This window comes from Haemorhous mexicanus, chromosome 7 (genome assembly GCF_027477595.1).
Source record: "Haemorhous mexicanus isolate bHaeMex1 chromosome 7, bHaeMex1.pri, whole genome shotgun sequence".
In the NCBI taxonomy this organism is placed as follows: Eukaryota; Metazoa; Chordata; class Aves; order Passeriformes; family Fringillidae; genus Haemorhous; species Haemorhous mexicanus.
This window is the reverse complement of record NC_082347.1, coordinates 21,369,677-21,392,876: the sequence shown is the minus strand read 5'-3', so window position 1 is coordinate 21,392,876 and position 23,200 is coordinate 21,369,677. Positions and strand designations below refer to the sequence as shown.

At 38.2% G+C, this 23,200-nt stretch overlaps 1 protein-coding gene across 6 annotated transcripts in view; it reads left to right on the top strand.

Annotated features, from left to right (window-relative positions):
* Positions 1-21,663, top strand: part of KAT6B (lysine acetyltransferase 6B) — a 106,678-nt gene extending 85,015 nt beyond the window's left edge. For all 6 annotated transcript variants that reach the window (XM_059851331.1, XM_059851328.1, XM_059851333.1 and 3 more), the window contains exons 13-17: positions 11,523-11,754; positions 13,533-13,692; positions 14,294-14,560; positions 15,763-16,063; positions 17,761-21,663. In XM_059851331.1, coding sequence (XP_059707314.1) covers positions 11,523-11,754; positions 13,533-13,692; positions 14,294-14,560; positions 15,763-16,063; positions 17,761-20,246 — 3,446 coding nt within the window. In that variant the 3' untranslated portion in view covers positions 20,247-21,663. The remainder of the gene's footprint in view (positions 1-11,522; positions 11,755-13,532; positions 13,693-14,293; positions 14,561-15,762; positions 16,064-17,760) is intronic.
* Positions 21,664-23,200: the final 1,537 nt, after the last annotated feature.

The following is a 23,200-nucleotide window of genomic DNA, read 5'->3' as shown; positions in this document are numbered from 1 at the left end:
CAGTGATCTGAGCATCTCAAGTTACGGCTAGTCTTTTTTTTTTAATAGTGTTTGTGTGGATCTTGGGATTGGGGTCGTTTGAAGCTGTTTCAGAAGTGCTTTCAAAGAGGGTACTAACACCTATTTAAGGTCCTCTATCTTTGACCTCCTTCCCACTGACATAGATAAGAACAGTTCAGAGGCACACAGAATAGTTGTGGAAAAAATAGTAACATGAATTACAGTTTTAGGAATTCTAAGTCTTAATAAGCTCACACTTTCACCTCACTTATTTCTGCCTTCCACTCATGGTCATACCTCTGAACTTGCAGCATTGAGCTGACCTATCTGTACTGAACTGTCCTGTCTGAATACTCAGCTGTTTTGATATTTCTGACTACCCTTTTGAACCTGTGTCTTCTCAACTTGTTCATATACTATCAAAACAAAGGATGTGATGTTTTGTATGACAAAAAACATTAGCTCTTAGGATAGCTTGAAATGTTGGTTTGAGGTAAATCCTCACTTTAGATACTGGTGTGTTATTAAAACAGTTGCTAGTACTTGCTGTTCTTTCAGATCTTTGGCTTGATACAGAACATTACATGAAAACTGACAAGTTCTTCCCTATCATACTAAAGGATTTATTTTGCTTGGTTTTGTTTCAAACAAAACAAACTTTAATGGAAAACTGCTTGATTCCATCTGTCTGAGTCTGGTAATTAATTTGTGGGGGATGGCCTTTAAAGAGACGGAGAAGAACTCCAAACATACAAGGGTAACAGCTCACAGGTTGCTTCTTTTGTTCTGGATGGATTCTCTTGAGTATGCTTTCTTCTGACACCAATATTAACAAAACATAAATAGGAGTTGAATAGTGCTGATTATGTAAGGATTAGATTCTGAGCACAAGCTGTTGCATAGGACCTTCCACAAAGCATTGATTTGGGAGTAGGGGTCTCTGAGAAGCAGATTTTAAGCTGTTCTCAGCTCCCAGCAGTAGTTGAATTTTGCTGTGACACTCCTGTCTGCTCATGGTTTTCAGCTGTGTATTGGCATCTTTCAAGTGTGTGCCTGGAAGCCTTTCAGAAGTTACCTTGGTTATGTTTTCTGTAAAAGAGTTGCTTCAGTGGTGTTGAGTTCCCTTTGCTGTGTGTGGAATTGTATGTAGATGTCGGTACGTGTGATCCTGATGTGCATACATAAATATGAACCTGAGATTGACAGGTTTAAGTTAGGCAGTGCATGGCAAAAAGTTGTTATCCTTATAAATCAGACTGAAGTCCAGAATGTTAGTGTTACTTAGCTACATGGTGTTACTTTATTTTGCAGATTTAGTGTGGTGGATGTAGTTCTTAAAAGATTTCTGCTGTGAAGGCTACATTCAGTCTAAAATTGTGAAAAGATCAGTAGACTAAAATCTGTCCTTGTGTTCAAAAAACCTGCTCTTATTTGACTCCATTTGCATGACATTAGTGCATGGTTCCTATCCCTTTGCCCTCCAGCAGCTCTTGACAAGTGCTGATGTTTTTGGTCTAACTTCACTGGCAGTGAGACCACATCAGTAGACTTGATTGCTGACTGCTTAACAACATGATGACATTAATAACCCAAACGATCCAAATTCTTAATTACAGGTATTGTTGCTCTAATTCGTTTATAGGGCATATTCATGCTAGATATAATACTATTTGATAGAAAAATAGTGTTTGAAATGGGCAGAAATAGATCTAGAATATTAACATAAAAGCACAGATGTCTTAAACCCTTCCCAGCCTTTGTCTGGACAGAAGTACATAGGAAGTGCTCTCCAGGATGAATTCTTCCTAACAGCAGTATATGCTGACTTCTTGGTGAAGTTTCTTATAATTTTTTATCTTAACACTATATAGATCCAAACTTAAGTGCTTTTTTTACTTTTTGTAACAACAGAAAAAAGATGCAAATGCAATGACCCTTGCTGTAATCTCAGTACACTGTAAAATACAATAAAATATTGGTATTAGTTCCTTGTACTGAGCAATATTTGGGCTAAATAGCAGAGAATAGAACAAGATAACTGCATTTTAGAGCTGTCTGATAGTGGGTAAATTTCTATCCTAATGCATTTTGGAGCATAGCATAGAAAGAGGGAGCATATTGATGGATCCTGAGTTGTAACAAACAAGTGGATGACACCAATGACAAACACATGCAAACCTTACAATTAATGGAACAGTTGGCCCAGAATCAGTTGTCCTGAAGGTCAGAGAGGTGTTAGGAGTTGACACGAGTGAAAAGGGTGATGTGTCACAGGCATCAGTTGGAATGACCACACTAGCACATCAGAGATCAATTTGGACAGCTCTTCTAGAGAAATAAATAGCCATCCTGGTCTTGGGCTTGTTGGAGAATGGGATTTTTAGGAGATAATGTGCTTGGAGTGGGCAGGGGAAGGGGGCCCTCTTGTGTTGCATCTGAGATCCCATTATTCCAGTTTCTCATGGCCTGTAGACAAAAAGGTGGACTTAGTAGACTGTACTTTGTCCTTGAGCTGGAACTCACTGGGTTACAGAGATGCAGTGAGTAGCTCCTAAGACTGAACTGCTGCAATAGAAGTGTCACAGTCTCTTCAGGGACAGGCAGGGAAGCCAGGCAGAGGGGGTTGTGCTCTACACAAAGGAATTACTTGGAAGCATGGTTCTCTGCTGTGGAATGAGCAGGTCATAGGCCTGTCAAGCCTTCAGTATGCTTCAGATCAGAGGGCAAGGCAGCAGCCATTGATGCTGTGCTGGGCATTTGTTATACATAGCCTGATCAAAAAAAGGGAAGAGGATGAACCTTCCAAGCAGCTGGGTGATACCTGCTAGTGAAAGACCTTTTTTCCCAATGACCATTTGAAACTATCCTGCAAGGACAGCAAGATGCTTGGGTCACTCTTTAGACACAGATTTTGGAAGGACCTGCTAGGGCGAATGCTTTGTATTTGGCAGCCCAGGCTGTAGTGGCTGGGAGATTAGCAGGGTGTCAGATCCTGAGAGAAATTAGGAGGGTAACTATCAGACTAAGGTCCATAATTTTATCTTGTTTAAAGACCTGCTAAGTGGTGTCCTCCAAGAGGCTTGCTGTGAAGAGCAAGGGAGCACAGGACATGTTGATCTCTGGAGACAGTTTCCTTAGACTACAAAAATGACTTACTGTCATGCCTGCTGTTGTCATGAACATTAGAATAAGCCTGCTGCGCTGCAGGGAGAGTTCCTGACTTTAGCAAAGCCAAATTCTACAAAAGGCACTGGTATTGCTTAAATGTACAGCAGCGTTAAGCCAAAGCTTGGTTGGAGTTGAAACTGAGGGAGGTAGAAACAAATGTGGAGAGCTCTTAATATGTGGGCAGCCAAATGAAGAGTAAACAGAACATGGCCCTGCTGATGAATGGGATAAGCATGGTGTGACAACAGAGGGGCTTGATGTGGCTCTCACAAGGGATCTGAGGTATTCTGTACTTCGTTGGCAGTACCTGTTCTCAGGTGTGACACAATGTAAGCAGCAGAGTGAGATGCCATCTTTGCTAGAAGAATATCAAGTTACAGAGCACTTAAGTAAAATCGTGAGGTTCTCCCTGGGAAACTCCCTGACATGACTCCAGCCCCTCTCCCCATTGTCTTTGAGAAGTCAGGGCAATTGGGAACATTCTCAGTAACTGAAGGATAATGAGTGTTACATGCATCTTCAAGAAACTCAAGGAAGATGAATGAGTGAAATAAGTGGTTGTGCATCACAAGCGTTTTAGAGCATATGACTTGGTGTAAGTCACATAACACAGGTCTGTAGAAATTCTGTCTACAGGTATTTCCCTCTGTGCTATCTTCTGAAACTTGGTTGTTAGCATTACAATGCCTCATGATAGGAGAACTTTGAAGTAAGCTTCAGGAAGTTTGGAAGTGCTGCCAGTCGGCTGTCGTTTAGGCAGTGTCTTGCATAGGTGCATTTTGAAGTGGCCTTGATAATGTGATGCTTAACACTGGCAGCTTTCCTCCAGCCTATTTCTAGGATCAGTGGTGTTTTCCTCTTGTTAGTATAGCTGAACAGGTGGAGAAAGATGAAATGGAGTTTTGCATTGACTGCAATTCTGTGTAGCTGTTCAGATGAATTTGATTGCAGTGGCCTTAGTGCATGGCTGCAGAGCAAGGCTGTCCTTTAGACTGGCACACTGTGTCTCTGCTGTCTGTGTTGTCCTTGGTTCAGTTCAGCCATTGGCAGCTCTCTGCTGTATCCCAGCACACAGCGATGACAGGCAAAGGGAAGCTACTGCCACTTCACCTTATTATGGCTTGCTGTATGTCGTAGCAGCTCAGTAGCTGTTCCATGACTGACAGCCTGACACTTGTTCTAAGCTATGTCATTCCTGCTTGTGAGTTGAAACCTGATTTTAAAATGGCTCTTCTGTGCAGGCTAGGCTTGAGGAAGTTTGGAATCATTTAAGTTTGCTTTTTTGTTTTGCTGTGAGGCCAATTACAGTGGCAAAAGAGACTCCGTGTTGGAAGCCAGATTAACAGATTTGAATTTGCTTCTTCATAAGGTCTATTCCTCACTCTGATTCTCTGTCATTACATATTAAAAGCACACAGTCTGATTTTCTGGGTTTAAAAATGATTGGAAGATTATTCAGAAATGATAATATATCACATACATATGACACACATGACATACACATTGTTTTGTGAGTATTTTAATACATAAGCAATAAATTAAGGGTTTTGCAATGATGCTTCTCTTAAATTTTGATCCTTTGTACTTTTAAGAGGTGGAGCCTAAATTGCCTTTATATAAATGAAGTAAAGATTCCCAATAAAGGAAAATAGAAATTTTTCTCTTTGAAGGTGCCATGACGATGCTCACCTAGTTTTACCAGGGCACATGGAAGATGACTGCAAAAAGCAGATGTTTATTATGTTCAGCAGGGTTTCATCAAGACAGCTTCTTGTGCTTTTAAGACTGAGTCTTCTCTTGTTCAAAAGCTAATAGGTAGGTTAATAACCACTGGCAGGGTTACTCCTGTAAGACTCAGGAATTATTCTTGTCCAGGGACCTTTGCTGTATTGCATTTTCTGTATGGTTCTTCTCCTGTAAGAGTTGCTCCTATTGAAGAGCTACATGTGTAAAGTTTATTGATAATTTTGTGAATGTGCAGCTATGAAACAAGATGCAAACATTTCTCTGTAATGAGTTTTTGCAGTGAAGCAAAGCTCTCCTTTTCTGCATTAAAATACCATTGGTGTAGTTCTGTTTTTGAAAGAAAGACTATTTGGTTGCAGCTTTTCTTTAAGGTAAAAGCCTATCTAATGTGTAGATATTTTGAGAAAAGTGAAGATATAAGTTTGAATTACAAAATTTGAGTAGAAATTCTGTTCTTTAGAACAACTGGGCTAATCCAAGATAAGGGCTGGAATTCTCTGGTAGGACGCATAGTTTCAAGATATCTGTCTTTTTGCTGTTTCTTTTGCAAGGTGAGCTCTGTCTCAGTTACAAGAATATAACAGACTTCCTTTACTAGTATTTGTAACTTTCTTGTTCATGGAGATTGATATGATTGGTTTCCTAGAAAGTGATATTGAACATGACTTGTTAAATAAGATCAGAACTATGTTTGTCTCCAGTGCATGATGTGATTGATACATAAGACACATAAAACTCTTTCTTTGATCACAGGCTCTCAGATAAAATACTTTTCAGTTTTTCAGTGTAAACTGTTATTTCCAGACTTTTTGTAGCAGACAGAAAAAAATCTGTTCTAGCTAAAAAGTAGGACTCATTAATCCTTACCCTTGGGGTCCACTTTGAAGACTGTGTTAGTTTTGGTTTGTAGCCTCCCTAAGTGAAAAGCAAATGCGTTGATTTGTTGCTAGTAGCTTAGGAGAAAGGAACTGCAATTTCTAAGTGCTTGTGCAGAGATTCAGTACTCTGTTTTCCATTCAGGTATGGTTTTGCTGATTCTGTTTCTGCTGAAGACAATGCAATGCACTGATATTTCAAAACAATAGTTGAACATCATGCGTGGTGCCCTCAAGAGTGAAGTACCTCTCTTTGTGGCACTGTTCTCAAAGAACCTGCCTGTCTGTAAGCAGTGAAGTTCAAGGAATGGAGGAATTTTGTTAGATCAGCGCAGTGTCCATGGCATATGTCACTGTTCTTTGTGGAGAGGTTGCTGTGTCAGATACTCCCTTAGGGGAGCACACGGTTAATAGAACACAGGAAATTGTGCTAAAGTTTCAGCCAGTGGCATCTTCTGGAGAATATTGTGTTGAAGCTGCCTCAGGGTGCTCTGGATGGATTATATTCTGGCTATGTGGAATTTTTAGTAATATGTACGACCGTATTGCCCATTGGAGAAGGCGAGAAGTGTTGTGATCCTTTCATAAAATGAGTGATAGACTTACAAGCCAACTATAACCCTCCATTTCACCTTCTTAGAAGCTACTCAGCTATGATTATTTATTTTCCAGTGTGGAAAGCTAACAGACTGACTATTCTTTGCTCTTAAGCTAAACAAAGTAATCTTTGTATTTAATAATAAAATACAGCATTTCTAGGACTGTTCTAGGTAGTTTTAAAGCAGAAATAATAAATATAATTTTATCAAAAATGCTTGTTCAAACCTTCATATTAGCTGAGGTCCTTAGCTTCTCAGGTGAATAGGAAGCCACAAAGTCTTCATTCAGTCCTGTGCAATATGCATACCATGGTTTGGCTGTTGCTGTGTGTCACTGAGCAACAGTGTGACCACGCAGTCTTGTGTGAACACAAACAAGTGTAATTCAAACACCTACAACCAATTCATAACTTGGGTTTTCTGGTTTGATTGCGTTAGGATTAATTCCTTAACTTACTGAAAGCCTAATGGCTTTATAATTATTATGGTCAGTATTAATTGCGCTCAAGGAAACTGAACATTTCAGTCTAAATGTCTTTTCTTTGGCTGTTCAGCAGAGATTGTGGATATGAGGGGAGCTGAGCACTTTAACAGGTTGTCTGGAGAGGTTGTGGAGTCTGCTGTCCTGGAGATGTTTAGAAGCTGTCAGGACACAATACTGAGCAATGTGCTTGAGCAGGGAGATTGGCCAAGATGACCTCCAGTGGTCCCTTCCAACCTTAACTGTTCTGTGAAATGAAATGATAAATTGTTTTGTTCATTGCTATAGAACATAAAACACGTATTGAGAGCACTCAGATTGCAGGAATGTCTTTAAAAAAATCTTCAACCTTCATTTGACTTTGTTCTGTCAGTTTTATTTTGTTCATTTGGTCTTTCCCAGTGTACCAGTTGTTTAATGTCTTTGTTTGCTGCTGCTTTGTATTTCACTGGCCTCTGTGCAGTCTGCATTTCTGTTGTCTTACACCTTTGAAGGGTAGCCTGCATTTGCTACCATGTTAAAAGCAAAAGAACCAATGTGTTCCTTCAATAGATTAAAAAATGCAATTCAGTTGTCACAAGCTAAATTTAAAACCGTGTTGTGATTTTTGCTTAATATTATGAAGCTGAGGTAGTGATGTTTAGAGGTGTGTGGTAGGGAAAGAAGGATGTGTCGTGGGCATTTGGAGATATGAGGCTTAATGAAATAGCTGCTCTTGGCAGTTTGTAACTTGAAGTGTGCATGAAACTACTTTCATGCCATAGGAGTGAAAGGGGGCTGATCTGATCCTGATTTTTAGAAGATTTTCAGGAGAGAGCTCATGAGATATAAGTCTGTTTACTTCACAGCAGACGTGACGATACATTTCTCCTAGTGAACACACAAGTAAATGCAGTGAATGGAGGAGGAAGGTGGACTCTGCACTGCTTGCAAAAGGGAGTGATACTTAATAAATCTTACCAAGCTCTTTAAAAATGCCAAAAAGTGTGGACATTAAACTCTTCTGGTTGGTTCCAATTGTTTGGATGAAGCCAGACTAATTCTGTTTGCCTGTGTTTCCGGTGGTGGTTGCCAGTTTCAGATTGTCCCTTGGTTTTCTCTCTTGACCACTGTCCTACTATTAAACCTGGACCTCTGATCTCATGCTATTTAACTTGTTTGAAAATACAGAACCAAGTATCAAAAAAATCAGTAGTTTACTAACTGAAAGTTTCTGGAGACTGGCACAGATTCATTAAAGTTACTGTTTTTACATAAGTGTGTTGTGGATTCTGTAGCTATTTGAGGGGTGTTACTAGGAATCCTGTAGATTGAAATTACTGGATAATCACAAGTCACTTTGTTTATACATATGTTTTAATGCCTAATTATCTCCTTAATTTGTGTTGAAGGCATAAAATTTATATATGTATATGAACTTTCCCTTCCTCAAATTGCATTTCTTCTAGTTGTTTCAAATCTTGGATGAAACCTCAGTGATTCTGGGGAGGTTTGTGTGACAGAAATCAAAGGCTGTAAGTCGCATTTGGTGCATTGCTTTGCTGTGGAGGATAGAGATAAGGCAAGAAATAAAAATCATTAATGATATTTTGGCTGTTGAATTTTGTGATACTTTCACTCATATGGCCAGAAGATAAGATAGACAACTCTTTGTTCTTGATTAGGTCTTACATTTTGTTGTGGTTTTAGTTTTTTCTGTAGTATACAGTCTGGCTTGTTTGCTCTTGGGGGTGGGTGGTAAAGTGCTCTGTTTTGTCCTGTGAGTGTTGCTACTGTTCATAAGCTGATATCAAGGATTATACTTTAAGAAGGTTCTTTCAGGTTGCCACTTGGAGACTGCCCATTATTAAGATTAGGTAGACAGTGAGGCTGCAGGTATCTGTTTAACAGAGGCATATTGTGCTCATTTCAGATGCTTCAGAATAGATACATGAGCTACCAAGATCAGTGTTGGTAAGTTTATTTAATAGGTGTTATTCAAATAACAGAATCCGTTAAGAGAGCCTTTCCATTCAGTGCTTGCTACATGTAACCAAGATTGTTACCTCTGATTTATATGTTTGATCCTCGTGAGCATCTTGGAAAAGCATAGGTTATATTTTAGAAAGGTAGGGGAAGAATACTGGCAGGTGTTACTGCCATGCAGGTAATGTTTCACTGCTTTAATGTAGAGTGAAAATGACCACTAAAAACTAGTCTGTATATCCCCAGACACAGGAAAGATGCAGTGAGCCAGTTTAGTAAAACTCTAAAGGAGCTTGTGGTTGCCTAAGTAATGATTCCAGACTCTTGTTTGGATCATGGTTTTTTATTCAGCTTCATAATATGTTTACCAAGAAATTATAGGTGCAGCCCTATTATCTATGAGGAAAATGAAAGTAGGGTCCAAGTAACTTTAGACTGTAGTGAAATGCAAGAATGAAACCTAGGTCTTGCAAATACCCTTCAAACACTTTATATTAGTGCCCAAGACTTCTTTAATGTGAAGCTGGTAGGATAAACTGTAAAGTTACTTGAAGCATTAAGTTCTCCTCATGGATTTCTTTTTAAAATCTAGGTTATTCTTCCTCTCTTTTCCTATGTTAAGGCTTCTATCACTACTTTTCTTACCTACCTCAGTTTTGCATGTTTTTTTATGGGCAGTGACATCTTAGCATAAAACTTGGGTTTGTATGTTGTACACAAGGTGATCCAGAATTCTTTCTTGATACAAGTGAAGCTTTGTTTAAAATTAGGCAGAATAGGCTATACACTATAGGTCTGCTTTTGAGCAATTGGAATTAAAGCAACAATTCTTTACCTTGAACCTTCAGGATGCGCTGTGGTGTTGAATGTGGAGTTTGATGTTTCCTGTCAACAATGGGTGCATGTAGTGCCAAGATGTAGTAAAATGTATCATCGAGCTATAGAAAAGTTTAATATGTGGCAACTTTAAATGCTAAAATACCTTAATTTCCTTAATTTTGATGGTAGTGTTTCTTCTGTAAAACAAATTACCTTGCTGAGTTTCTGGTGGTACCATGCAGATGTAAGCAGGCTTCATGTAGCTCTGTAGGAGTAGGCAGATGTGGGATGGTATTCCTGAAGCTCCTCCATTTTATCACAAATCATGCAAATAGATATGAAAGGCACACTACTATCTTGTGATCACTTGAGATGTAGTAGGATGTCTGCTTTTCTATGTAAATTTCTTTAGGCAAACTGGAGATAAGACTACGATGCATATCTGTGTGTGTTTTTTCTAAATTCTGTTGTGGACCTTTGATATTGTGTCCAAAAAAGAGAAGACCAATGTTTCAGGCAGAGTAATCGGACAAATATTTGTATGCATATTTCATGGTTTTATCTAAGAAAAATACCTCTTTGTGTGGTTTGTGTATGGTAGACCATACAGCAAAATAAGGAAACAGCCACTGCTTCTCTTCAACCTGGATATCATATGCAAACTTTTAATAATATGCTTTTAATGTATAGCTGATTGGATTGGGAGAAACTTTGTGAAGAGGTTAGTAGGATTTGTTTAATAAACATGACATGACTGTACTAGATATGTTTTACATCAGTCTTGGAAAAATAAAAGTGAAAAATGTGTTTTAAGAATATTGGAAAGCACAAGAACTGTGTATTTTGGTGGATTCCAAATGACTTTAAGTAATGTAATTCCATAAACATAATGTCTGTGCTTATGGTGGAGGAAGCTTTTTGTAACCTGGGTTGTTTAAGGCCTGTGTGTTGGCAGTTTTTGGAAATGCACAATGCAGAATATGTATCACAGAGGGATGAATTACTATGAAAGGATACCTGTTATTAATGGTGTTATTTTTTTCTCTATACTGAATTGGTTTTACAGGTGGCATCTTCTGGTATCTCCAAGCAGGTGTGTTCTACTCTAAACTGTAAAATGCTTTTAGAGCTGCAGAGTTAAAAGGGACTTAAAATATACATAGACTATAAAATGAAGGTGCTATATTGTGTAATAGTGGATCAGTTACTGTCTTGAAGACTGCAAGCAGGAATTATGTGAATGTTGTTAAATGTGAATTAAGGGAGATTATTTTTTAATTATTTCTCTTAACTAATTCTCTGAGTAATTCATCTTGTGAATTATGTTACCTCCAAAATACAACTTCTCGCTGTTTAATCAAAAACTTGTGTCACCTGGGGCTTCTTGAAGAAAAATGACTTAACTGATATTACCCATGATACTTCCTCTTGAGATTCTTCTGCAAGTTCTTGTCTGCAGTGATGTAACTCGTTTAACAGTAACACTGTTACTGTAACTGTGATGTAAATGTTTCTCAAAGGACCAGAGAGTTGTAGTTTTAAAGGAGAACATGTATGATGGGACCTGTTCCAAAACATGTTGGCTTTTCCTTCTCATCCTTGCCTTAATATTAGAAAAGGGTTTTTGGTTAATATTTGATTCTCATAACATAAGATCTGAGTCACTCAAAACAATTTGATCTTTCCTATGTCACTTTAATGATGAAAACTCATCTCTTTTATAGAGAGGATTTATTTAATTGCAAGACATTCCAGTAGTTCAATCAGTCATGCTGATGATCTTTTGTATTAATTCCAACTTTCTTATGGGCTAATTAAATTCCTTGCTTTTATTATCTCCCTAAGGTATCCTGTTTATTTTTATTCTAGGTTATTTACTTTCTAGAAGAGAGGGTCAAGCAGGATCCCCTGAAAAGCCATTGTCTGATCTGGGTCGTCTCTCCTACTTGGCTTATTGGAAAAGTGTCATATTGGAATACCTGAACTGCCACCATGAAAAGCAAATCAGCATCAAAGGGATGAGCCGCGCTACTGGAATGTGTCCACACGATATTGCCACAACCCTGCAGCAACATAGCATGATAGATAAAAGAGAAGATAGGTCAGTGAATCTTGTAAAAAAATTTTGAAAACTGAGAAAAAACATTCTCTACTTACAAAACAGTTGACGTGAAAAATGTCTGTGTAAAAGTTTGACTTTAAATGAGTGATAAGCATCTTACCATAGAAGTCAGTGCAGATGGGTCTTTCGTACAGAGCTTTTCTTCCCGGGGATTTTTTGGATGCTCTTTTATGTTAATGGTTACTAGAAGTATGTGGCCAGCTCAAAACATTTTCAGTTAAGCGGTTTTTTTCATTCAGTATAATCTTCCCTAAGTGTTCCCAGCTCTTGCTGTGCAAATATTTTGCTTTGAATACCAGTAAGAGGAAAAAATGGTGTTTGAGGGTAGCAGTCTCTCTTTCCACACCTCCTCTTGCAATCATTGCTGAATTCATGTAAACCATGGAATCAGATCAGCTCTTCATGAAGTGCTCCTGCTCAAGGTACTGGTAATACAAGTTTCTGTTTAATGTTATGATCAATGTTCAGAGTCAGTGCACTGAGAAGGTGAGTTCCTGCTTTGTGAATATCTTCTTTCTTCACGCTCTTGATGGGTATTTTAGACCTTTTCTGGGTTGTTGTTCTTGTTTGTTCTGTTTCTTTCCATAAAATGTCTTAAATGGCTTTCAATGGTATTTGTGTTTCTGAAGGTGATCTTAATTCTTTCTGGATATTCCAATCATAGAAACTTTATAATTAAGCAAAGCTGCCTTACAAACACTGGCCTACCAAAACAATAAAATTAAAATCAGAAAAAGTTCGGCCTCAGTATCTTTTGTGTCTCAGCACTAGTATTCGAAACTAGTAATTTTTGAACCAGTAAGAATGCAAGTCTTCAGAAAGGAGTTTGGTTTACAAGATGGTGTGTGAGAGTAGTAACAGGAGTGCTGGCATTGCCTTAAACCTATTCTGGAGTACTTTATTATGGACAACCTAAGGACAAATGTATTTCAAGGGAAATTTTTCATACATGTAGTGAAGTAGAAGTTTGTCACAATTCTGGAAAAAGGTTCTGGATCTGATTTCTTTTTTTAAACTTAGTTTTTCACTGAGATAATGTTGTTACTTCACCAACCTGATTTTTAAAGTGCTTGAAATACTTGCTAATCTTTGTTGTTTAGAATTGTGTAGTTCTTTGTAATAGAGGAGTTTGATGGGTGCATACTGTGCACATATATTAATATTAGCATACTGTGCTATTTTATGAGTCTTTACCTACATTTGATATGCCACTTCATAGTAATTGGAATGTTGTGTTGTACTTCATTAGCACAGGACTAAAGTATATTTGTATTCTTTGTTAGAAAACCTGTGCTTCTGACTTGCTTTCTTGTCCCGTTAACTTATTTCTTCAGCTGTAACATTATAACTTTCTCACTCTTGACTTGCTGATCCACAGAGTTTTCTATCTATGTTTGTATATAATATTAAAATTAGAATTGCTCTGGCAGTGATTGAAGTGCCAACACTGTGCCTCTTCAATTAGGTTTAGGGTAGTCAACCATAAAACCTTTAACTTTGCTCTCTGTTGCCCTAGTGATGGTTAATATTGAGGTTGCATTTCATAAACTGTTGTTCCTTCACTTCCTCTCAGTAAACAGTCAGTAGTGTAAGGAAGTTATCACTGTGCATAAGCTGGGTTATTAGAAGTATTTTTAGTTGGATTCTTTCATTTACCCATATTTTTTCACAGGTTGTTTTGCAAAAGGATGTCAACTATAGAAAGGCCACTCCAGGTGAACCCTTTCTAAATTAAATTGCTGTTTATTTGATTGTAGATTTGTAATTATTAGAAGGGAAAAGCTGATTTCAAGTCATATGGAGAAACTGAAAGCGAATCCACGGATCAATGAAGTAGATCCCGAAAGCTTGAGATGGACTCCTTTGTTAGTTTCTAATGCTGCAGTTTCTGAAGAAGAGAGGGAAGCAGAAAAGGAGGTAATATCAGAAATATCTTCTGAATTTCTCTTCCTTTGGCTTTCATAACTTTGAACATTCAACATTAGACTGTCTTAAATAGAGCAGATTTAGCTTTGACCACTATGTATTGCTGTTGTGATACAGAATTTTTGGAAGCTGCGCTGCAGCACATGGTAACTTTGTGGGGATGCATATGAAAACTTAAAATGGGAATCACTTGTCATGGAGCTGTATTTATCACTCTTGAGGTAGTCAAAGAGCATGTAATCAGATCAAATTTGGTGCAGAGCTCAGGGGCTGCACTTTGAATCGATTCTTTGTGTTCTCAACTTGCTCAAAGTGATCCAGTCAGTGGGCATGTAATGTAGTGCTAAAGGACTTAAATCAATTCGCTGCATCATTAATAGTGCTAAATATCCCATGAAATGCAATCTTCTTTGGTTTGTTATCTGTTAACTGTTGTAAAGGAGCAACTAGATGATTCAGCTGAAATGTTGTTGCTAGGTTAGCCAGCAGTGCTAATCAGGGTTGACTTATTTTAACTATTTAGCTGAATGTAAAGGATATGGCTAAGTAAATGCTGTTTCAGTGACCTGTTATTTTAACCTCAACCCTTCAGGCTGAGCGTCTTATGGAACAAGCTAGCTGCTGGGAAAAGGAAGAGCAAGAAATATTCTCCACAAGAACTAATAGTAGGCAATCACCTGCAAAAGTACAATCTAAAAATAAATATTTGCGATCTCCAGAAAGTGTGGCCGTGGTGGGGGAGCGAGGGCAGTGCACAGAACAATCTAAGGAAAGCAGTGAGGAGGATGGCGGGGATGAGAATCAGCAGAGTTCACCTCCGCGGCTGACCAAGCCCCAGTCGCTGGCCATGAAGAGAAAGGTGTGTTACCTTAGTGCTTCGGTTCGAAGCCATTTGTCTCTGATTTCAATCAAATCCTTACCATCTGAATAACAACCTGGTTTTTTGCAAACATTTATTAGACTGTTTTAATCCTTTATGTGTTATTTGGACACTTAACTACTCCTCTCTTCTCCTTTCTGTGCTCCATCCAGTTTCTGTCTTTTGGATTTTTCACAGATCTATAAAATACTAGTGACATAAAAAAATGAGAATTTTCTGTTAATTTTTAAACTAGAGATTGCCCTCTGGTGTTTGGCATTGGTATTGGTTCAATATCTTAATGGTTCTTTCTTTTTTTGTATTAAGATGGAGTCCAGCTTGTGGGGTTTGTCTTTTTATGTTTTTTTTTTAATATAGGAGCTCCTAAAAGTGAAATACTGTTTTTCAAAAGAAATGTTGTTAAAACAGAAGGGGTTTTTTTACCCATATTCTTCTAATTTAAACATTAAATTTTGGTTACTGCCATGTTTGCGTTAATTTCTTAATTTCCTTAGAGAATCAACTCTTTGAGTTGCTTAAATGAGTAAACTTAAGAATCCCAAAATTTTGAAGCACTCAACCTTAGCCTTTGTGTTTCGGCGTCTCTGGTGAGAATTAGGAAATTGGATTGTGCCTTTGGTTATACTTTGTGAGCCTAATTTAAAGTAACCATAAATCTCTGAGAATGTAGAATAATAGGAAAACAATATCTTGAACAATTTTTCTTTTATAGCAGCCAACTGTAGGATGCTTGAGGTGAACTTCTTCAGTGCTATCTATTTTTCTGTGTACATACTTATTTCTAAAACGAGCAGAAACCCAAAATGTAGAAGAATTAGCTTTGCTACTTGTGAAGGTTGTTGTGGAATTATAAATCTACAGGGGAAAAATGTGTGAGTACAATTTATGTAACAGTGCTATGAATATTATTTGACAGAAGAAGATAAGATAAAAGATACTACAATATAAAGAAAATTCTATTCTTCATTTTCACTTACAGAAAGGTTTGTATACATAGCTATTTTAACTGTTCAGACATTTTACTTTTGGATTGTGTCTATATTTGAATTTGATGCCACGTAAGGTGTTGTTTTTGAATGAGTAAATGGATTATTATAAACTCCCTCTACAAAAATTTATGTCCAGAATCAGTTAATGAACAGGAATGCAGGAAGAGTTTGATTTGTGGAATTCTTTTTCAGAGACCTTTCATACTGAAAAAGAAAAGGGGCCGTAAACGCAGAAGGATAAACAGCAGTGTTACAACAGAGACAATTTCTGAAACAACCGAGGTGTTGAATGAGCCCTTTGATAACTCGGATGAAGAGCGTCCCATGCCACAGCTGGAACCCACCTGCGAGATGGATGGAGAAGATGATGACTTGAAGCCTGTGATTAGAAAAGCTTTTGAGTATCAACCTGGGCAGCAGAAACAGGAGGAAGAAGAGCAGAACAAGGAGGAGAAGGATATTCACTGTTACAGGCGTGATGAAAATTGTACAGGTAAACTTAAAATGTTCTCATATCTTCACAAAAATAATTTTGTTGGATTGCCTTCAAAAGAAGTGTTTATTGTGGTCATGCATCTGGAAATGTTTAATGAGAGGTATTTAGCTGTTGTTATTATTATAATAATTTGCTTTTTGTGTTCAGGAAACAAATCTTATCCAGTCTGAGCCATTGAAGTTCTTGTCATATTGTCAAAAACAACTTCTTTGTCCCTACAGCAGGGCATTTAATACTCAACAGTGCAAAGGGTATCACTGGAATATTGTCCAATACAGTTTTTGTGTCAGTGGTAAAGAATACAAGCAAAAAGTAACATTTGATTTACACAAATATCTTTCTATTCAGTGTTGTTGGTAATTCAGTGAGATGTTAGGTGCTTCTGTGGCATAATATATCCTCAGCACCAGGATCCTGTTTTATTTCCCCATGAAAGAGACAAATTTAACTGTCCTTTCAAAGCTGCTTTTCTAGTTGGATTTCAAGGATATTTCCTGTCAGAAAAGTTAATGGATGGATAGTGAAACTACTAATGAGCTATTCTGACTGTACACTCTTCCCTTGACCTCCTGGCCCTCAAATTATGCTTATGAGTTTTAATTCCAGAATGAATGACTACACTCTCAGGTCTCTGTATTTTCTCTAAGAAGCCAGTAGCTACTATTTCAGTATTTTTGTAATTGCATGGGAAGTTCCATCCTTGCTATCCTCAATTAGGGATCATGGGCTGATTTCTATTTCAAACAGCTCTTGTGTGATGTGATGCATTAGAATATTACCACTTTTTCCACCTTCTCAAAAGAAACTATTTCTTTTGAGTTTGAGAAACTATTTCTTTGAGTTCCAGCTCTGTCCCAGTGGTTAGGTTTGCACTGTTTTAATTAGACTGGTGTTTTTTATTTGCCCATGGGCCATGTCATCACAATATAGAAGTATCACTGAAGCCATTACACTCCCAAGTGCTACATGTTATATCTTGATAATTTTCCTTTTTTCTGGAGGATGTGTAAGTGGTATGTGGGGAGAAAGCAAAGAGGTGAATGTGTTTGGGTTCTTTTTTTCTTTAGTCAATGGATTAGTTTAGTGTTTTGATGCACTCTGTGTGTCATTTTAATTATCTTTTGCCTTCTATCATCTCTTGTGAACCATGTCATGAGATGTTGCCCATGAGAAAGTACTAGAATGAACCACCTTTTTTCAGTATTGGAATTAAAGCATGATTATATATATTTGTATGGCTTGTCCTCCAGAATGGTCAAAGAGGAAACTCAAGACTTTCATGTCATTACTGTCAAAAAAGATGAATGTGTGTTACATCAATGTCTATATAAAGTGAAGGCATCTTCACTTCTACTTCTATTCTAAAACCAAAGGTGGAAAATCAAATATTTGGACAGTATTTGCTTTAGTTTACATGTCTTGTCATTTAAATCTCTGGGATTTTTCTAATGTATAAATGGTGGTTCTGATAGTGTCTGTTTAAAGGCCACCAATCCATAACATATCTGTGTAGTGTGTTTGAGCTGTAGATACTGCATTGTCCTACTGTGTTTTGAGACCTGTTTATAACTCTTGTTTCATACTTTCTTAATACACCTTGAGTTTATAAATTGTTTTCAGGTTTATATTGGAAAATATTGATTAGTCTGCAAGCTAAGATTTTTTTTTTTTTTTGTCTCTGTTACCTCCCAAAGATAATACAGAGGATGTAGCTGTGTTGGAAGAAAGCACTAAAGACAATCTTGAACCTTTAAAGAGTAAGCAGGGTTGGCCCAAAGGAGTTAAACGTGGTCCATCTAAATGGAGGCAAAGCAAAGAAAGAAAACCTGGCTTTAAACTTAATTTGTACACTCCACCTGAGACTCCCATGGAGCCTGACTATCAGGTGCAGGTGGAAGAACAAAAAGAAGTGGCTGAAGACAAGCCCTGTACAGTTCCTGCTGTTACAGAGGAAGCTATTAAAGAACCTGCTGAAGCACTGCCACCACCAGATGATGAGGCAAAAGAGGTGGAACCTGAACCTCTGCATCCACCCAGTGAACCCTTTGAAAAACAAGAAAATGATACTATGAAAGCTGGGGAAGAAGAAAGGAGCATAGAGGAAGATGGAATCAATTCAAAAGATCAAGAAAAAGACAAAGCAGAAGAAGTTTTTGTGCAGAAAGAGGAGTCTGTGCATTTGGATGATCAGGAGGAAGAGGAGGAGGAGGATGAAGAACCTTCTCACAATGAAGATCATGATGCAGATGATGAAGATGATAGTCACATGGGTTCAACAGAAGTGGAGAAAGAGGAATTGCCTGGTGAAGCTTTCAAAGAAATGCTGGAAACTCAGCAATCTTTTTTAGACGTAAATGTTCAAACTGGTAATTCAAATCAGGAGGAGTTAATGGATTGTGGTGTTGACCTTGCAGCTGATGAGTGTGCAAGTGACCAGAAAGAACTTGCTACAGATTCAGACCCAGTGCCTGAATCTGATGATGATCATGCAGACAACAACCAGGACCAAAAAGCTGGTGAAGAATTACATTCCGATTTCAAGGGAGAAAGTACTGAGACCATGGAGATTGACTCAGAGACCGTTCAGGCAGTGCAGTCCCTAACCCAAGAAACAAGTGAACATGAAGATACATTTCAGGACTGTACAGAGACTCAAGAGGCCTGTAGAAGTTTGCAGAACTATGCCCACAACGACCAAAGTCCCCAGATGACCGCCCTGGATGACTGTCAGCAGTCTGACCACAGCAGCCCAGTTTCATCTGTGCACTCTCATCCCAGCCAGTCAGTTCGTTCTGTTAATAGTCCAAATGTTGCTCCTTTAGAGAACAGCTATGCTCAGATCAGCCCAGATCAAAGTGCCATTTCTGTGCCGTCTCTGCAGAACATGGAGACCAGCCCAATGATGGATGTTCCTTCAGTTTCTGATCATTCGCAGCAAGTTGTGGATAGTGGGTTTAGTGACTTGGGAAGTATTGAGAGCACAACAGAAAACTATGAAAACCCAAGCAGTTACGATTCTACAATGGGTAGTAGTATCTGTGGAAACAGCTCTTCTCAAAACAGTTGCTCGTACAGCAGCCTTACGTCTAGTAACCTAACACAGAGTAGCTGTGCAGTGACCCAGCAGATATCTAACATTAATGGAAGCTGCAGTATGATGCAACAAGCAAACATCAATTCTCCTCCCACTTGTAATGTAAAATCTCCCCAAGGCTGTGTTGTTGAAAGGCCTCCAAGCAGCAACCAACAGTTATCCCAGTGCAGCATGGCTGCTAATTTCACTCCACCTATGCAGTTGACTGAAATCCCCGAGACTAGCAATGCCAACATTGGATTATATGAAAGAATGGGGCAGAGTGAATTTGGAGCAGGGCATTACTCACAGCCATCTGCCACCTTCAGCCTTGCTAAACTGCAACAATTAACTAATACGCTTATGGATCATTCTTTGCCTTACAGCCATTCAGCTGCTGTAACTTCCTATGCAAACAGTGCCTCTTTGTCTGCCCCCTTAAGTAACACGGGGCTTGTTCAGCTTTCTCAGTCTCCACATGCCGTTCCGGGAGGACCCCAAGCACAGGCTACCATGACCCCTCCCCCCAACCTTACTCCTCCTCCCATGAATTTGCCACCTCCCCTTTTGCAGCGTAACATGACTTCATCGAATATTGGAATATCCCACACCCAAAGACTGCAGACTCAGATGGCCAGCAAAGGACATGTCTCTGTAAGAACCAAATCCACACCTCTGCCGCCTGCTGCTGCAGCCCATCAGCCCCAAATTTATGGGCGAGCTTCACAGACTGTGGCCATGCAAGGGCCCGCACGGACCTTGACGATGCAGCGTGGCATGAACATGAGTGTAAATTTGATGCCAGCCCCTGCTTACAATGTCAATTCAGTGAACATGAATATGAACACCCTTAACGCTATGAATGGTTACAGTATGTCCCAGCCAATGATGAATAGTGGGTATCACAGTAATCATGGGTATATGAATCAAACCCCTCAGTACCCTATGCAGATGCAGATGGGAATGATGGGAACTCAGCCATATGCACAGCAGCCAATGCAGACTGCACCCCACAGTAACATGATGTACACTCCCCCAGGCCACCACGGCTACATGAACACAGGCATGTCCAAACAGTCTCTCAATGGATCCTACATGAGAAGGTAGGCCCTGGGAGAGACACGCTACCAAACTGGCGTATGGCATTGATCTGCACAAATACCTTTGGAGAGTACGATTTCAAAACCAGCAATTGGTGTGAATGCAAAAACATTTGTTGGCACCATTTAAAAGCTGTATGCAGCAGAAAGCCTTATACAAGTTTTTCTTTATTTCATGCTTTGTTGGTTTTTTCTTTTTTTTCCTTTTGTTTTGTTTTGTTCTGTTTAGGGGTTTTATGTTTATTTTTTTAACATTGTGAGATTTAACTTTTCTTTGGGGGGAATTAGGTGGTTTTTCATTTTTTGTTTATTTCATTGAGCTTGAAGTTCTCTGGAAAGGAAGAACTCTTTCTATGAACTGCAATTACACAGCAGCTGATGGTTCAGAGCCATTTTATGTGCCTGCTCCCATTAAAAATGTGGATAAACAGACTCCAAAACTATCAGACAGTACTGGATCATGAGCTTTTTTCTCTCTCCTTTCCCCACATGTAAATGCCTTTTAGCAGTTCTTTTATTGTATTATTTTGTTTCTGAAGGTGACACTTCTGCATGCCGCTAATGTCTTTGTTAGTGACAGTGCATTTTGTAGTACTGTACAAGTGTTGTGCTTAACAGTAAGCCATTTCTTAATTTTTTTGCCTTGATTAGGTTACCCTAGTTTGAGGGGTAAAAAAACCAGAACTATATTTTTGTTAATTATAAAACTTGTAAAAATAATAAAAAAAAGGCTGCAAAAGCTATTCACATTTTGGTTAGTTCAAAGGGTTTTATTGCTGTATGTTTAGTGTAAAGTTGAGACTCTTTTCCATTTTTGTGACCAGTTTCTTTGGGGCTGGGTAGGAAAAAAGGCAGCTTTCTGTTTTATAAAAACTTAAGTTTTTTTGTTGATTGAAACATCTCAGTGTTTATTTGTCAAGTTTTGAAACATTTTCGTATATGTCCAAATACTTGGCAGGATTTAAAAAAAAAAAGTAGTGAATTTGGTGTAAAGTTGCTATTTTATGGAAATGCCTCTAACTTTACATTTTCATTCCATCTGTAGATTTTTCTATCTTTATAAAATATTGGAGTTATTTTTTAAGGGAAAAAATAGAGCAGTAGCGTGTGAATAGCTCAAACTAAGCTTACAGATCGCATGTAAAAAGGCAAAAGTTATTTGTGTCTGTTTATATTGCTTCCTTTTTTGTAGCCTTTGTACCTGTACAGAGTGACTGTAAGGGCCGAACAGAAGAGGCTTGATACATGTAAAAATAGGACCCAGTGACACTCTTGTATTTATCTGTTATCTTTTTAGTCAGTCACTTAAAAAAATACCCACAAAAGACCCACCCAAGCAACAAAAATAAAAACTGCAAAAACTACACCCCCCCCCCCCAAGCTGTACATTTTAACATAAAATAAATTATGATGAGCCATTTTTAGCCTCTTGTGTCTTGTCATAGTTTGATGTTGCATGGGAATTACCTCCTGAAACAGTGTTTGTTGCAGTGCTCTCACGTGCTTGATCTAAAGCCCATTACAGTTGGTGGGGTTTGGATTAGGCTGTTTAGAGCTTAAGTGTAGGTTACTCATCATAATTGCATACACCCTGTGAAAATAAAGAATACCTAAGATTATTTTTTTAAATAATCTTAATAAAATATTGAATAAATATGTATTTAATACCTTACAAGGTTGTCAATATTTAATGTATGAAACTTCTTTCCTACAGAAGGTGTGAATATATATATATATCTATATAAAAGGATATATGATAGTAACAGACATGGTGTTCGAACTGTATTTTAATGTGATAGAATTGTAATCTCTTCCTTTGTCATTGTTGCTGGGTGACAAGATGAAGCAAATTCTGCATTAAATGTATGGGTTCTGTGTATATGCATGTATGTGGGCACACACAAACATACACATAGATGAGCACTTCTCATGTAGCAATAGAAGGTCTGTTAAAGACAAGAAGACTGTCTCTATGTTGATCTCGTGAGTGGACAAATTCAAATGTGGGATGTGTGAACCTACACCAGAAAAAGTCCCTGTAATAATTTTTCAGAATGCTTCTGATGTGAATGTTGCCACTGTCACTGCAGTAAGGTTAGTAGTTAAGGTGAAAGGAGGGGCCATCTTGACTGAAAACTGTCCTCATTCCAGTATATAAAACAGCTTTAAAGGTAATATTTCATATGTGATGGTGCCAAATCAAGAAATTGATACTACAGATTCATGTGCGTGCCCTGTTGAGTTTTAATACAATGGAGCAGCAGTCTAAAATAGTGAATCTGAGTGAGAGCTAAAATTGCTGGTCAAATGGTAATCTGGAGTAACTTGTGTTTTAGGAGTTCAGAACACCTGATAAGGAAAGCACCATACAAAAAAGATCTGGGTTCATGCGCTTACATTGTCAGATTTGTTGATTGAAGGCAGAGAGTATCCATAGTAGTTACACTTTGTTTTCATCTTTACAAAGTAACTCACTTTTTTTATGCTTAAGAAAAGGAAAGTGGACCTCGATGCAGTTATGTGCAGCCTTCAGGTGTGTTTAGCTTTATGTCTTGTGATTTGTCATTTGTGTGTTTTTATAGTGAGTGAAAAAGGCACCTGGGTCTTTATCTGCTGCTGTTCAGTTTCAAGTTTTGAAGCCAGTAACATAGAAGCAGATCAAACTTTCTTAACGTTTCAGATATTTGCTAACATGAAACAGCATCCTGACTCCAGCATATTGCTAAAATTCTGTGTTTACAATATATGGGTTAAGAGTTGATTGGGAAACGATGCATAGTGTATGCACAACAGGCAAGTTTCCAATATAATCTTGTTATTTCAGAATTTAATTCCTTTCAGGAGGACAAGGAACTATCCTACATCTTTTCCCATAACAAGTGTTTAGCTGTGAATTGCATTATGGCACTAAAATTTCTGATAAATAAGAAGGTTGTTTTTTCCTTGACAGATGTACTTGTT